Source organism: Cryptotermes secundus, unplaced genomic scaffold (assembly GCF_002891405.2).
Source record: "Cryptotermes secundus unplaced genomic scaffold, Csec_1.0 scaffold1851, whole genome shotgun sequence".
Classification (NCBI taxonomy): Eukaryota; Metazoa; Arthropoda; class Insecta; order Blattodea; family Kalotermitidae; genus Cryptotermes; species Cryptotermes secundus.
This window is the reverse complement of record NW_019735587.1, coordinates 63,631-81,013: the sequence shown is the minus strand read 5'-3', so window position 1 is coordinate 81,013 and position 17,383 is coordinate 63,631. Positions and strand designations below refer to the sequence as shown.

The 17,383-nt window shown below is 42.0% G+C and overlaps 1 protein-coding gene across 4 annotated transcripts in view; it reads right to left on the bottom strand.

Annotated features, from left to right (window-relative positions):
• The window catches only part of LOC111869708 (protein lap1), a 37,837-nt gene that overhangs the window by 3,409 nt on the left and 17,045 nt on the right, over positions 1-17,383 (bottom strand). For all 4 annotated transcript variants that reach the window (XM_023861420.2, XM_023861421.2, XM_033753536.1 and 1 more), the window contains 5 exons: positions 15,076-15,369; positions 12,848-13,050; positions 11,519-11,644; positions 7,418-7,946; positions 1,375-3,026 (listed from right to left, as the gene is read on the bottom strand). In XM_023861420.2, coding sequence (XP_023717188.1) covers positions 1,375-3,026; positions 7,418-7,946; positions 11,519-11,644; positions 12,848-13,050; positions 15,076-15,369 — 2,804 coding nt within the window. The remainder of the gene's footprint in view (positions 1-1,374; positions 3,027-7,417; positions 7,947-11,518; positions 11,645-12,847; positions 13,051-15,075; positions 15,370-17,383) is intronic.

Below are 17,383 nucleotides of genomic sequence, written 5' to 3'. Positions count from 1 at the left end.
TTTTGTACCCTTTCCTTTGACTTAAACTTACATTTCCCTTCCAGTCATCACAGTGAAACTGCTAAGAAGCATGTGGAACTCAGTAACATGTTCATTCCCATGCTGCAATACCAATCACGTGTAATGTGGAAGGAAGTAAAGGAGAAAGGAGGGAGCACAAAAACAGAGAACATGCAGTGATGCCAAATGTAGCTTTGTGGAACACTCGTTTTCACTGAATATGAACTGTTCTGTGAAATGTACTTGCAAAGAGAAAACTCAACCTAGTCACCAATTCTAGTGAAAAACACTATAACAACATTGTACCTAGCATATTCATAGTGTCTGTGAAACTACCCACAGTTCAATGAAAATCAAGGAAAGTAAAGAACATGGTAAAAGTATCCATACACTCATATCATGTGACTGAATCCCTTGGCTACATATCCATGTTTCTTCTTGGTACTTCACGACATTACATTAATTAATGCCACTAAATTAAGACATATTATAGAAACCTGAACACAAAACCCACTAACACAATACAATACCTCAAATCTGTAGTCTTAACATTCAGTATCCACACTGTTTTCGTTCAGAAACATGAAAGGGAGTGATGAAATTTTTGGCACAATTTACTTACTTTATAAGAAAATAAAATTTTATGGTATGTCTGTCTCTTTTCCCCTTCATATTTATTGAACCATATGACATAATTTAATGAAACTGTTAATGTGCTGCATGCTACTAAAAGCCATTTCATATTCATAATTACTGATATCAAACACACCACATTGTGTGGGACAAACATCACCTCAACTTAATTTAAGGTCCTGAGATGTTGTGGAGTAACAAATTCTACAGTTAAATGATATTTTAAACTGAGTTTGTTAGTTGATATGTAAAACCTATGATAGCTGCAGCATAACAGTGTACCTGTGCCCCTGGCAAAGGCTTCATGACCAAGACATAAAAGCAAGAGTTATACAGATGCTGTATTCAGGCAGCTGTTAGTCATACTGACTGGAAACAAATCTTTTTAGAATGCAACAGACAAGCAGAGTTAGGCATGTAAGATTTTGTAAGGAAACACAATACAAATATATCTACAGATTCTGTATTCCTTATTTTAACAATCAGAATCATGATGAAAGTGCCAAACTTTGAGGCCACATCTGACAAATTTAACATATGCAGTAAGTATAAATTATACGGATCACTGAACTGCAGTTACTAAGTTACATTTGTCGCTAGTTTCACCATACACACAGAGGCACCTGAAGGAAAGCAGATATCATTGCACTTCCCAGATTATACTTGGCATTAATTCTGATGTTGAGGAACGAATCACCTGTCTTACAATAATAAGAACGTGAAGCCTGAATTTGCACTTACAACAGTGGCATTCTTATGTGGTCCAAACATCCAAGTCTTGGCCTGCCTTCCCGGAGACTCCAAGCTCGTTCTTTGGCTGCTTTCTGCAGCAGGTGCTGAAAACAGTCTTTGTGACATAGAACCCAACCTTGCAGATGACGGTGATGTTGGAGTGGATGAAAGAGTGGGAATTTTGGATGCTAATGGGCTTTGTTCATTTGAAAGTGCTGATTTGGAGTTTCCATGCAAAGCAGTGCCTTCCAAACTTGAATAGCCACTCAGTGGACTAAGTTGTGAGGAAGAGGGTGACATAGCGGTGGGTATTTTAGAGGAGATATTGAGGTTGTGGTCTGTGGCAGAGAAGCGCGGTTTGTTAATGTAATTATATCCTGCTTCTTTCATGATGGGTGATGCTGATGAGTCCAAGGATGTATTTAACAATGGTGCAATGGAACCAGGCCGGCTGCTACTGGAGGACTGAGAGCTGAAAGAGCCTCTCTTTGGTGACTGGAGACTGAAAGCTGTGGAATAAAATGCAGGCTGAGGAATTCTAGTTCCAGAGCCAGAGTCTGACAAGGACTCGGCTTCAGAAACAGAAGAGGACCAGCTATTGCCAAGAACCGAGCTGGCTGATACATCAGGCCTTCCACGATTCAATGAAGCTGAAGGTGATGGAAACTTGGAATTGGGGGAGGATATTTTCTCAACCAAGGAAGGAGCGTTATTCTGAGGTTGTGACGTGATGTTCCCCTTCGCTAGCCCATGCGACACGGATGGTAAAAGGGAAGGAATTTTTGTTCCTGTTCTTGACGCGGATGTTGGTGACTTTGGTATCACATATTTCGATGATACTGGAGTCACAGAAGTTGGAGAGCTGCACGCTGGCTGCTGAGGTGCAGGTGCACAGACAGAATCGCCTGCAGAGGGTTTATCTTCGGTACAAGTTGAAGGTTTATTTAGTAAATCATCCGCTTCTTGAGTGGATGATTTTAAACACACAGGATCTCCAAGTCTCACTGGAATACGACACTTTGGACTCAAAGGCGTGTTCTTTGCGTCATCTCCTTGTGGACTCCCCACAGTGGGACCAGACATATCTTTCCTTGCGTCACTTACTTTATTTTCAGTTTCTGCAACACTGTTCTCTGTGGTCATAGTGAGTGCAACTGTGGCAACAGGGGAAGTGGTGCTGGTAACAGCAGAAGTACTGGCTACTGTCACGGTAGTGTTGACTGCCTTCGAGGCGCGGACAGAAGTGAGGGAGGGAATGGACGAGCTGGGAATGGGAGTGGCATTCACAAACGTTGAAATGTTAGCTTCCTTGCTTTCGGTGCTATCACTGTGTCCCTGAAATGAGGGTGTTTTGTGTATTGGGACCTCAGACTCATCAACTGGTGCATCTTGAACTTCAGTCTTGGTAATGACTTTGTTTCCAGTCTCCCTTCTGGAAGACATGTCACCAATTGGTATGGACACATCATCATTTCCTTTATTTTCTTCCTGGTGTTCAAAGTGACTAACTGTTTGCGTGTCCTCAACTTTCTGTGTACCAGACTCTTCTTCAGGAGACTCAACTCTCTCTCTTGAGCTGTCCCCTTCATCAGTTTTTTCAGATGATTTTTCAGCAACAGACTTGAGCAGCACTGAGGGCTTTGGTGCACTATTGAGAGGTTCTGGAAATAACATTTAGCAAAACACATGTTTAGCGTTTGTGGAGATCCAGGATATGAGCAATGCCTAAGTGTTATTTGGCTTAGGGGCTCACAAGTGCAGAACACACAGAGATTTGGTAGTATTCTGAGCTACAAACATTGAACCACTATGATTAATAAAGCACAATTAAGCTATGCTGTCTATTCACACACACTTCTGCCTCCCAAACATATGCAACAAAACTGCACAATGGAATGTGAGAAACATTTCGAGTTCCTACAATTGTTTGTACAGGGGCCCTTTCTGCAGGATCACCACAAAAACTGTCTATATAGTTGTATCTATAAAGATATGGTGATTCTCAAGCTCGGTGTATAGTCACGAATATGAACCACACTTCATATTGTGCTGAGTAAGTCACTGAGAGCAAAGTGCATTCACTTGTATTTTATGTACCTGAAACCTTTACACTGAAAATTAATATGTAATTTGTTTTAAGTTTTACTGAAGGCAAACAACTTCTCTTTGGAAGGCAAACTTACATATGATGGAGTTTCCTGCATCAAAATTTGATCTGCTATTCACTAATTGAAAGAGAATCAACATTTTGAAAGCTGACGTTCATATAGTATTTAAAATTTCAGTTCCTTCCTTCTAAATAACATCCCATGTATAATTACAAATTACAGTTATTAAGGTTTCAGAAAACAACTGCTGTTTATTTTGAGAAGCAACAAAACACATGTACAATGTGTAGCTGAAACAGTCCTGTTCCTGACAAACACAGCTCCAGTCCATAAAGAGCTAGACTTCGCAGTGCCAAGATCAATGGAGCAAAGCTAAAGAACTGGCCTAAAATTGACTGGATTACTTCTCAATATTCTACTGTTTTTGCTACACTCAACAGCTAAAAGCAAATAATCATAAATCGGCACTAATCCACGACTACTTGTATCTGTGAAGCTGAAGGGAGCAAAATCTTTATCAGCAGAAGTGCACAACATTAGGTCACATATACAAGGCGTGACAATTCAATAAGACTGCACTCACAAGCCTCATTGTACTTAAATTTTATTCTGAACTACAGTTCCCTCCAGCACTGTTTCCAGCTGCTGCAGCCCTTCCAGAAGTCACTCCTGTACAAGGAGATTAAAATGGTCACCGTAACCTTCTTCACATTTTACACAGCTTCAAAATATGAACCTTCAAGAGGACTCTTCTTGGTAGGGAAAAGAGAAATCTGGTAAGTAACTGTGGTACTGTAGAACCATAAACAATTTTCGGCAAAAACTCAAAGTGAGGTGCTGTGTGTGAGGGCATGTTTTCGTGACCCATTTGTCAAAGAACAAACGCATTGTCCTAGACACTCTAAACTTTAAAACTTCTGGGATATAACATGGTGTGGTCCATCAAAAGTCAACCGACATTTCAGGGTAACATATAGCTTCCATCTTCAGAGCTGAAGAATAAGTCAAGCAAGAAACTACCTGCTTTCATACTGGTCTCTTGCTAGGCTTATTCTTCAACCCTGAAGACGGAGGTAATATGTTCCTCTGAAACACTGGCTGACTTTCAAAGGACTACATAGCATTGTATCCCAGAAGACAGAACTCTTCATAACCACTGGTGTGTGAGAGCCTCATATCCTAAAAAATTTTAAACTTCTAGCTGACAGTTTGATCCAGTGGGACAGATCTTTGGTGCACTGTCCCTCTACAGCCAAAGAAGCCAATTAGCACTGTCTTGGCTTTTCATTTTGACATCTGCACTCCGTTGGGGTGGGTTAAGCCTTGAAGTTCCCACTGCTTTGGCTCAGGGTCTTGTCCCCAGTGATGATTCATCATTCTCCCTCATCCACTGCAAACTTCCCTCATTTGGTGCATCCAGTCTGCAGTGATGTTCCTGTGCTCCGTCCTTATACATATCTTCATCACAAAATCTTCCACCAAAATCAAGCGTGCAGTATCTCTCTGTTGGTATTCACTCATCTGCAATCATCTATGCCAGAGTTCTCATCTTTCCAACAATTTCCACTGACTTTTATGTTGATGGATGTCCTGGTTGGCTGGCAAACACAATTCTGTTCCTTCCTTCAGAAAACAGTGCACACCATCCTAAGTGTTCTCGACAAAACCTATTCTCCACACACCTGCTATAACATTTCAAACATTCTGTTCTCCCAAAATTTGAACAAGAATTTCATACTGTCACGCTCTTAGAGTGACTACAGATTGGGATCTGGACTGAATGAGCTCTTGCAACTTATAACTACAGAACAAGTGAGGATTACGCCCCAACTGTCTGTTCTACACGCTTCACAAATCACTGCAGGACACACTAGGTCTACTCAGTCTCTTACAGTCTTCACCAGCCATGGCTTGGCAGCGGCTTCCAATGGCTGATGTTCCCCTTCCTCTGGGTTCTCGAACTGTCCCTGGCCTCAGATACCAGCTTCTCACAGGAGAAGTTCACAAGCACTGAACTGCAGCAGTCCTCTGACTGACTATGGCTCCTACCTTGTCCTGCTCATAACACCCTGGTATGTACCATGTAGAAAACACTGTTCCTCTGTTGCAGTGCAATTGTTGCCATGGAAACATGCTTGTTTGTGGAGCTGCTACTTAGCAGTGGATATTGTACAGTTGCTAATTTTGTGGCCGTTGCCTAGCAACAGGTCTACATGCCATGATACTGATTCTTTGTTGAACATATTGATGACCAATTTTCATGAACAGCTATCCGAGTGCTACTTCAGCTGAAGCACGACAGCACTGCACTCACTCAACTTGTCATGACAAGTCTGCTACTGAGTAGGCTTCAGACATCTACCTATAGGTGACAGCACTTGTCATCAACCAGTGTAACTCATGCCTCACAGTGTTGACAGTCTCATTAACCTTTAAGAGTCGGCATTTAAACCCCCGACTGCGCTGCTGCCGGAGTTAAATTGACGTTGCCCTTTTAATATTGTAGACTTTCAGAAAAAACTACATATTTTCCGTTCTATGCAGCTTAGAAATACGAACTAAAAACCGCCTGAAAGAGAATGAAATTTCCTACAATATACCTATGGCAATTTTTACAAATAAAAATTAACTGTGATTGTTATGTCATGAAATTCAAAATATACTCTCTGTTATATGTGTAATGAAATTCCAAAAGACTTACCCATAATTTTTTCTTCAAACTTGAGACGTCGTTATATCCAAAATACATTGACACTATACACCAAAATGTTTGGTCAGACTGTACACGAGTTTCAACTCGTTGCGTCGTGTAAGTTTACGCTACTATAGATACTGCGTGCGGGAGCGCGGAAAGGCAGAGTTTGCTTCAGCGCGTTGTGAAGGTCACACAGACCTCACTTCTCATACGCTGGTAGACAATCTGGTTCAGTCTCTCGCTTAGCGAACAAACAGGAAGTTATTGTTTCTATCTGGCTGGCCGGACAGTGTTGTCAATGTTCAGTTCCAGACGACTCAATGAAAAATCTTGGCTTCCCCAGAGAAACACCAATTACCGTAATAAATCCCCTCATGCGATTGACGAATAAAATCCAGCCCCAAATATATGTTCATTGACAAAGGACACCCTAAAATCACAGTTTCTTTTTCATCACACACAGGTGCGCGTGTGCCAAATTTCATGCAGCTCATCTGGATCCAGATGTCTGGAATTACGTGCACGTCTCTCACGTTCCATTTTGGGGGGGGGGTTTGCTGATTGTTCGGATACACTGATACCGAAAGTCACAGTGATGAGGATGCCTTTTATTCACAACGTAATTTTGTGACAGTCTGACACTGACTTCCTGACTCCACTGACTTCAGTACAAAACAAAAAAAGTAACCCTGAAAGCACAGTCCGCCACTGACTCACAAGCTGATAATTCAGACACTCACTAAACACGTCACACTTCCTTGAGAGCTACAGAAGCAGTGATCTGCCCGCACAGAGGAATGTTGGGTCAGCTTTTCTGTGAAGAAGCTTCCACTCTGTTTGGCTGACCAAGTCACAAACAGTCTTACCTACATGTAAACGAAATCGAACCCAGTGCCATGATGAAGGGTTTTATTGTTCAGAGCCAACAACTGGACCTCTGACTTGAACTTGCGTGGGTTTGTTTTGGTTTCAAACTCAAGGTCTAACCGTCAGCACTTCTAAAGTGAGCTCATGTCTTGCGTCCAGTATACTGGACTTTCGGCATCTTCGAGGTCACAGGTACCGTCCGGTATACTGGACTTTCGGTCGTTAAAGGTTAAGTACGTAGCCCTTGAAGACCAGAATTGAAAGCACTACACACTAATGATCAGAGAGGAAGAAGCAAAGGCTTAACTTTTGAAACTATTCCAGCACTTTGCATGGGATTTCAAGAAAGACTGGGAATGCTGCGGAAAGCACATCTACCTACCTTTATAATTACTGACTGCATGTTCAGGAGATATGGATACGTCTGGAGGAGACAATACTTCCTTAGCAGGAGCAACCAGAGGCACCGGTGTCTGTGGGGACATAGCAGCTGCTGGACTTGCAGACCTTACTTGAAAGTATGCTGCTTGTTTGGAGTATGCAGCTGCTATGTGGTAAGGTGGTGGCTGTGGCTGCTGGTGTGGCTGTTCTGTGGTAATACTGGGTCTGGGGGACTCAATCACAGTTTTCTGCATAGCAAGGGGTGATCTCTGTGAGTCAGTGACAGTTGAAGAACTCTCAAGAGGCATGGAAATACTTGGAACTTCTTCTCTTTGCCGGAAAAATTTCTCACGTTCTTCAGCCATATTTGTTACCTGGCGGACGTACTTTGCCTCTCGTATGACTGGTCCAGAATCGGATGCCAACACAGGTGAAGTCTCATCGGTGCAAATGTTAGCGCTTTTGTACTTACTCGCAGTTTCTGAATTACCTGCATTTTGTCCCAAGGAGTCTTCTTCATTCTCCTTGTTCTGAAAATAATGAAATCATTGTTTTAATTGTGAAAAGTTCAGCCACTTGGGAATGGAATTAGTTCCACTAGGGGCTCTGTTAACTACAAGGGGAGCATACAGGCTGACACTTGACAAGTCCAGGGACTCTGCCTCATACTGCTGCATCACGGGAACGTCCTCATGTAGAGAAACCAATCTTACTGGGCTGCTTTATTAATTTAAAATTATAGCCAACTGGAAGCAGGCATTTCAATTTGAGCACCATTTTGGCTTCAGACACTAAAATGACATCCATGTCTTTTATTATACTAGAGATGGGCATTAATAGTTCAGCTGTCCTTTAGAGGACATTTTCAGAAGACCTGAAACCACACTGTCTGGCACCTCATGTTCAAATTCGTTACCCAGAATAATTACAAATGCACTCTCAGCTTAAGCCTTTGGTGCTTTCACATGGTCAGCCTTGTTGCAATGAACAGTTTAAATCATAAATAAAATAATTCATACTGCACTTGCAGGAAAGTGTTTTGTTGCTTCTCTGAAACTAGACAAACTTTGTCACTACCTGTAAAATACCCTGAGGAGCTGCAGGTCTCATCGGCTATACGTAAGGTGCCAGGCATGGCCAGTTGCAGTGTGAATTTAACATAAAATAGGATACAACTGCATATTTTTCTGATAATATAATTCATAAGGAATAATAGGTTGTAAATACTAATTTCATTAATCAATAATATTGTCACCACTAGTTTTCAGTTGTCTTCCACAAGTAAGTATAAGTCTCTGCTATGCAGAGACCTTGAAACAAACAATAAGACAATAGCTGTTGCTCGGTAACAGCCGGTAAACACGTCAGTGATACCCAAGCTACTGCTAGAAACTGCACGTAGCAACAAGAGAGGAACTGTCGTGGGTGGTGTTTTCTGTTGGGTCTAACCCAGGGACTAGACAACGAGGACCCCAGGCCAGCTGGGGAATTGAGAGAATTCAGTTACAGGATACTCACCAGACAGAAAGGACCTGAGTGCGGGAAGCTGAAGAATCTCCACTATTAATATCCACTGCTAGGGAACGGCTGTTGAAGACAATGTGGGCTAGGGAAGACTTAGTGTTTGCATCGGGGATTTGTGAAGTGTGGAGATCAGTGATGGCACTGTAATTACTTGTAGTTCCAAGTCACGTCAATAAATCCAAAATCCAATCAAATAACCCATCTATAGTCACCACTAAATCGTGAAAATATGAAAGTTGAAAAGAAAAGGTCACAAGATACGTGACATGAGACTAACTGTTATTGGCATCCAGGAGGAATTACAACATTTCATCAACAGATTAGACCACAACAAAGGGGTTGCTTATATGAGCCCTTGTACTGCATCTGACTGCAATTGACTGTGCTTTCCCCTTCCAAATTTACCTCTCCTCACTCTGCACTTTGAAGAAATGCAGTACTCTACTTAATGAGGCAAGATGAGAGTCATTTGGTTTCACAACATGGAGTCCCAAATCAGTCACACAGGATGTGTGAGGCCGCTTCATCCTCGTTATGGCACCTTTCACAAATGACTGTTTACTGGTCACAGTGTGAACAGGCATCTTTTCAAGTGACAGTGTCCTGTAGACAGACTTGTCACATGTCTCAACTGGTTCCTATTTAATCAAAGCAGTTACCAGGATTTCTTGTCTGGTGGGTCCCTGAAAGAAACCACTTGCATGTTTTTGATCACATATGGATGTCCATTACTTGTGGTGGTCCCTGTTCATCCAGTCCCTGATGACATGTAGTGCAACTCTTTTTGAGCTGTAGCATGTCAGTTCAGGTACGTAAGTCTTGCCGAACGGTCAGAAATCACATACACACATACCAGTGGTACTGTTATACTCAAACTGTATCATTAGGGAACAATGAGAATCAAAGACTTATTTAGAATTCATCAGGTACATGCTAAGTCTTCTCCAGCCTGCAGTCTCTTCACTATCCGTCCCCTGGCAACGGCTTCTAACAGTGGACATTCTTCAGCTTCTGTGCTCACATCATTATTGTCTGGTGACTCCCTTGAAGCTGTCTTGTCTTGCTTCAGTCGTCTTCCTTATAACCCTTTTGCTTGGACTGAACAGAAAACACAGTTTTAAACAATAACCTTATTGTTGTAGACACACATTAACAGATCCGTTCCTTAGAAACAAGTTCCATTACACAGCTGTTCTATTGTTGTGTGCATTACTCAGCAACGGCTGCCGTTTGCAGAGTCACCATATAGCAACGGGTCTACATGCCACAATACTGTCACCTGTAGGGGGCACAAGACAGCAGCTGCATCTTAAGATTGAAAGAGGAAAAATGAGTTCGTCATGAAGGCTTTTGGACTGCAGTTTGGGAAGCAAGTAGCTGGTTTGACTGTCGGGCTATGAAGAATAATGAACTGGAAAGTGTGGAGGGGTCGGCACCCTCCAAAGCAAAGCAAAAAAAATCTAGGAGTTATGGCCCCCACTGGTGAGAGAGAAAGGAAGAAAACTTTGGATGACAGTGATACATCTGGATCTTCTGGCACCTTAGCAGTGAACCCCTCGGGATGAGCTGGCCTTAAGGAGGGAGCAGATGTAGCAGTTGGAGAACAGACAATAGGAAGGAAAGAAATACGGAGCCAGAGAAAAAGAAGACATTGCAAGCACAGGCCTCGGAAGAAAAGGAATGGTGATGCACCATAAGGTTATTCGGGACAAAGAGCCTTAAGGAGGGAGCAATGTGACGTATTTGCTCTATGCAGGAACTGCTGAGCCACAAAGGCCTCGGGGCATGCGTGCGATGGGAGAGTTGCGGATTTTATTGGCATGTTGCTAGGCGACAGCTCTGTGAATGCTTGGATTGTGCAACTGAGCCGCTGCCCCTTGCTACCCTTGCATTTCCACAAGTGACATCACATACCCGCACCCAGCCCATTGCTATGCAACGCTCTGTAAACACCCTTCCATGCTAGGTTGTGATGTCATGCTATCTGTTGCTATGCAATCACTCAGTAAATACGTTCCAATAATATGGGCTGTTTTCTGTATGGTCAGTGTAGAACCTATACAATGACAGTTACAGACAGAACAGATTCCAGTATTTGGGAGTATACGAGTGTGTTTAAGAGACAGCCATGGGAAGTTCGCTGTGTGAAGATTTTAATTATGTGTAATACTTGGAACAATCTAAAGTGCTAGTTCCTGTGATTTGAAGGGACAGTTTCTATGTGGAGATCCATGACTAGTGGAAGACAGAGAATCCTAGTATGTGTGCAACGGTGAACTAGAAAGTGTGTGATTCAGTGACAGCGCTGTATCTAAGTGTAACTAAAAGAGGTTGTAACCGAAGTGCTAATAAATCCAATCATCTGAACTAGAACCCGTCATTTCGTCACGCATTACCCACTGCACGTGACAATATTACTCAGCTTGGAATCAGGCAATATTATGCGTTGCAACAAATGGAACACATCCTGTAAACAAGTTGGAATTGTGTGTTCTCATAGCGGCAATTGTGAAGCCTGAATGTCTACTGGTGTCGCACTGCAGAAGTCACTTCTGTCCATTCTACAAGTAACACACACCTTGCTAGATGCTACAGGATTAACAAGGGGCACTGTGCTGGGCTTTTTAACTTTCGCCTCTTTAATCAGAACACCTTTCGGACCTGGAGACACCATCTCATCTAACAACGGAACATCACCATCACTCTGAAATGAATGAACCAAAGCTCAGTCAAGCACTCAAAAAGTTACAGTTAATGAACACAAAAACATATGCATTAGATGCACTTCACTGTTTCACTCTAATGCAATTTGAAGACAAAATGTTAACAGCCGAATCTCATATTCATGCGCATGCAAACCAACCAAATACCAAAAACTGTGGATGGAAAAGGCTGGTCTAGATGCGACGCTCTACACTTGCATTGGAGGAGGCACTAAGTTCACATTTTGGCCAAGGCATCAGATATCCTGACTGAGATTTTTCATCGTGTTCCTCAATCTCTACAAGAAAACTCCAGGCAAGTGCCTTGCTTAGGCCATGACAATTTACTTCCAATGCAGCAGAGGTGGCTCCGCTTGCCACCTGCTTTCATGCTGGTTTTTTACTCAACCCTGAAGATGACGGCATTATGTTCCTCTGAAACGATGGTTGACTTTCAACAGACTCCATGCTGTTATGTCCCAGAAGACAGCACTCCAGATTATATACCAGTGACTGAGAGGATGGTACATAAACATAAAATTGGGAAGGATGCTGCAGTTGACCAACTTCAGGTAAGATCCTTACATTGCCTGGAAGGTGCAGAAAGCCACACAAATCCCCAGCCAGGATTAGTGCTCTGTGATACAGGATCTGATGCCAGGACCTCCTGAATACGAAGTGGGAGTAGTACCCAACGTTCAATAACATGAGTACCATTTGATGGAAACACAGGAGGGAAATGTGCATGCTTGGCAAAGGGCATAAACCCCTCAGTGGGTTATTATCTGCACAAACAAATAAATACACCACAACTTCTATGCACTGAAATTTACAATGGGATGTAAGTGGTATGATAACAACAATCTGAAGACAATAAATACTCTTGTTCAACTGGGTACAGCAAACTTCTAGCTGTCTGCTATCTCTGCATCCAGAATTCTCATACAACTGGCAAAAGTTTGGACAACAGTTTACTCTTTTATAAAGTTGTGATGCATATACAAGGGTCATCCAGAATTTAAAGACTGCCAGCACCTGTGGGCTACTTGCTAACTTTGCCTGAGATGTTTTCTCCCATCCTCCCTACAGTTTGGACCTGGCTTCAAGTGAATTCCACTTGCCCACACACTTGAAGTAGCTCTTGGGCAACATGCACATGTGAAGTGATGAAGAAGTGAAGAAGAGAGTTTAAGACTGTTACACACCTCCCTGGATGCTCTTCTGGTGTGCTGCTGTTGAAATGAGCGTGCATGTTTTGCCATTGCACGCAGCTCCTTTGGATAAGGGGTAGGAGCACGCACAAGATGTCCAGTCACCTCTGACTCAGCATCTGCTGCGAAGCGGATATGTGGACGCTCCAAATTCTTTGGACTGCACCTTACATCTGCTTCCAATTCATTCCGATTTTCTGTTAACCAATACAAAACAGTGATGAAAGTTTTTTTTTTTTAATATTCAATTGATTCTGGAGCATACTTTACATACAGAACATACTTTATTTTTTTAATGTCTGTAGATTTATCAACCCTTGAAGCTGTATGTTTTTTATAAGATTGCCTTACTGTATCTGTGACTTAGGGTTCCATACTGACCTCAAACATCAGGTGCTACAGCCTTATTTGCTGGAGTGAAAAAGTTTCAAAATGGTACATGAAATTATTCAAAAGGTTATTCAATGTCGCTATTCATAATCCCATGGCAATGTACTGGTCCACATTAAACAATAAGGTAACAGACCCTCTAGAATCCAGGCTCTTTCTGATACAGGGTCTCCTAAACAAACAATGGTCCGCTGTCCCTCACCCTGTATATGGTCATCCTGCAACCAACCTGCCTCTTGAGAGACTGATTGAATGTCATTTCCTAGAGAAAATTCCTGCCACAGGAAAGAAGGCCAGGACACAGAGAAGAGTAAAATGTTATGTGCTCAAAACGCTGAAAATGAAGAGAAACAATTTTTAGGTGCAGTGGAATTGCAAAAGCTATCGCACAAATTTCCACTTAAAATTTGGCTGCTTTCTGCACAAATATACAGAATGTTCAATTCATGCAGCAAGCTATTAAAATTAAAATTTCTTCAGATGTGTGTGAAAAAAAATTATAAAATCATATCATATACATAATTAGCTATGAAGATTTAAAGATTTAAATGCAAAAATTTGAAGAATGTACAACAAATATTACTGCACTACAACACTGAGCAGAATACTTAAATGTCCACACTGAAAGATTAAACATAATTATGTTTATTTAACTCCAGGATACTGAAGAATGTAGGACCTTTGGTGGCATAAATGTGATCAGTTATAACACTGATATAAGTAGGTTTTCTAAAAATTTAAAAACTGCTATTTTATATTCAGGGTTGTCTTGTGCTTGCATAAATATAGTTCAGGTTGTCCATAAAGGTTCTTTACAATTTCAATCTGTCATTACTCATAGCACACTTAAAATACATCTGAGAAATAAACACCACCTGAAAAACCAAACCAAAATCCATGTCTCAAGTTCTACTGGTGTCATCACCCAGAAGAGGGCACCCATGGATGTGATCTGGTGATCTCAGGGGCCACTGAAGAAATTATTCATTCTTCAAGATCTACAAACTGTGTTGATTCGCTCAGCCCAACAGATAAAATGTCACCTCAATGACGGCCATTTTTCAGTTGGTAATTACAATGGCTCTGTGTGCTGAGCACGCCTGCCTCAGGGTGGCAAAAATCTGTTTGCACACATAGTTATCACATTTTCTTTCCCACAAAAGTGACAGGCATAGGATGAGACTCAAGAATCCCTGTATGAACTGCCTGCTATACATAGCTTGGGAAGCAAACCTGCAATTACAGTTCATGCAAAAATTTGTGGTTGGCTAGGAATCCTTCATTATCATGAACATCCTGGAAAAAAAGCCTTCATTTTGTATAAAACTTATTTCATTTATGTGACATTGATATTTTGACAGGGACATGTAGTAGCATAGTGGTTGAGGCACCATGCTACAAGCCAGAAGGTAACAGGTTTGATTCCTGATGAGGTCACTGGGTTTTTCAGTTGATTCAATCCTACCAATCGCACTATGGCCCTGAGGTCAAGTCAGCGTTTAACAGAAATGAGTACCAGCAATTTTCCTGGGGGTAAAAGTTGGCCGGGCAAGAAGCTAGCCTCATTGGCATCTATGAGCTGCCTGTCTAGAAAATGTGGGAGTCTTGACATCTCACAACTCTATGGGCCTCCACAGCCTGTGACAGGGAATATACTGACAGCATCAAGGGGTTCTTTTCTTGTTATATCATGATTCTACTGTTATTTCAACTGTACCTTAAACATGTTCTGAGAAATAAAAGACTAAAATTGTAGAGACCAGTTACGGACACTCTGTACATTGTCTGTTACGAGTGGTGGAGGGAGATAACACAGGTCTGGGTGTTCTTACCCGCTAAGCAGAGCTCCTGGGAACTCTGTGGCAGCATAAAATTAATGCATACTGTCTGCCCAGTCACTTTGTCCACATCTTGCTGCAGAGTTGTTAATGGTGTGCTCTGGTTATTGGAGAGCCACAGAGCCGTTAAGAATGTAAGATTTAAAATGGATACTGGTAAATTCCGAAGTTGGTTATCACTAAAATTCATTACGCGAATGTTAGGCAGATGGCCCAACTCGGCAGGAACTTCTTGCAATTTGTTGTTCCGAACACTCAGGATGGTCAAACTGGTACAGCTTCCAATTTCTGAAAGTCAAATATCACTTTTTATCAGAACCACATTTCAGGAATACATGACTGCTGAAGTACTAGATTAGTAACTCACACACATCAGGTGGTTAGTTACCCGATGACTTTCCAACACTTTATCATGTGCCGCATGATGAATGAAGTGGGAAAGCTGGTGGATGCATCACTGTGTTTTTGAAGTAATTCCCCAAGTACTGGTGAAATGAATGAGGAGGAGGCACCTCTTGCCCATCATCACTGTGCTGCTCCATTCTGACTGGCTTAAATCATTTATTTCATAATGTAACAGATATAGTGCTTTGTACTAACATCAAATTCTAAACAGAGAGAGGTTCTGTTCATGTTCAAGTCATTTTACACATATTTTTCTTTGCATGTGATGGAATGGTGACAGAAAGGGTTTCCATTGGTAACTGGATTTACTGGACACTTTAACACATGACTCGTGAATACTTTTTACAAATCACGGTGAGACAAAGACTAGTGTTCCCAGTCACGATCTTCACTAGCCATTGCTTGGTAACGGCTTTCTACAGTGGATGTTCCTCTGCTCCGGGCTCGCATCCTCGCAGGCTGGTGGCCATCTCACACCAACCTGCTACTCTTCTGTCATCTCATGACAGAGCTGTTCCCTAGCAACGGCTGTCTCTGCTGGCTTACATGTGAAATATGGACTACTGATGAAAAGGTCTCAGGAGAAACTGAACACTGAAGAGATGTTGTCTGAGATGATGTGAAATTAAATTTGAAGTTAGAAACCCTTTGTGACTGGAAAGAGCATGTTCTTTCTTAACGTAATCAAATTTCAGCTCTAATTACAAACTTTTAAATGTGCTTAGTGGGGTGGTGGAGTCCAACTGGGTCCACTCGGCACGGTGGCCACTGATTGGCCTATTGTAGCCTGTCCCAGGTGATCATGATGATGGAGAATTTGGTGGAATGAAGATTGGTAGGGGGAAACTGAAGTACTTGGAGAAAACCTGCCCCAGAGCCACTTTGTCCACCACAAATCCCACTTGACCAGACCCGGGATCGAACCCAGGCTGACGCGGTGGGAAGCCAGCGATTAACTGCTTGAGCTATGGTGCAGCCCAATTTCAGCTCTATCTCATCCTACAAAAATGACATGACAAAAATAGAAAATCCCACAGTCACATCGACAAAGAGACTCAGTCATTTAACTGATTATTACTTTAATATTATGTTTCACAAGAAGCTGTTAAGAAGTCCTTGGTACTTTAAAGCTCCTGCAGTCTCTGAAAATTGACAGTCACTAATGATGACAGTGGTGTTTATGGGTAGAATTCAGAATTGGAGCACTGGGTATGGGGTATGTGACCACACACACAGGCATGCATGGCACAAAGTGGAACATAAAAGAACTACAAATTTTAACAAGAACAAATTGTGCAACATCTGAAGTTCCCATATGGAGTGAGTGCCTATGTAATTATATCCTGTGATGTGATGCTGTGTAACCAGGCAGGTGGAAGACGGGGTAACATATTCCACTGAAACACTGGTAACAATCTACCGAACTACACACCATCACAATTATAGTTCCGACCAGAGAATAAACTAGAAGGAACATATGACAAGTATGAGTTCCAATGGGATTACCCTCAAAGCTTAGGACCTACATACCCAGGGCAAGGGGATCCTTCAAAAGGCATCTTAAGCAGTGTAAAGGACTGTTTAGCCGTTAGGAAATAGCTTAATACCTGGAAGGATGGTCATGGTGCACAGTAGGTACATTCATACATGGTCCTGTCTGACTAAGTAAAACTAACTTCATGAAGCTAAGACCTTCTTGAGAAACCGCCAGTTACACACGCATTCAAGAACTTCCCAGCATTTTATGGGACCCGAAGGTTCATTACCATGTTCACAAGAGCCCTCCACTGGTCCTTATCCTGAGCCAGATAGACCAAGTTCACACCATACTTTACCATCCTCTCTCTCTAGGGTCCATTTTAATATTGCCCACCCACCTATGTCTTGGTCTTCATAA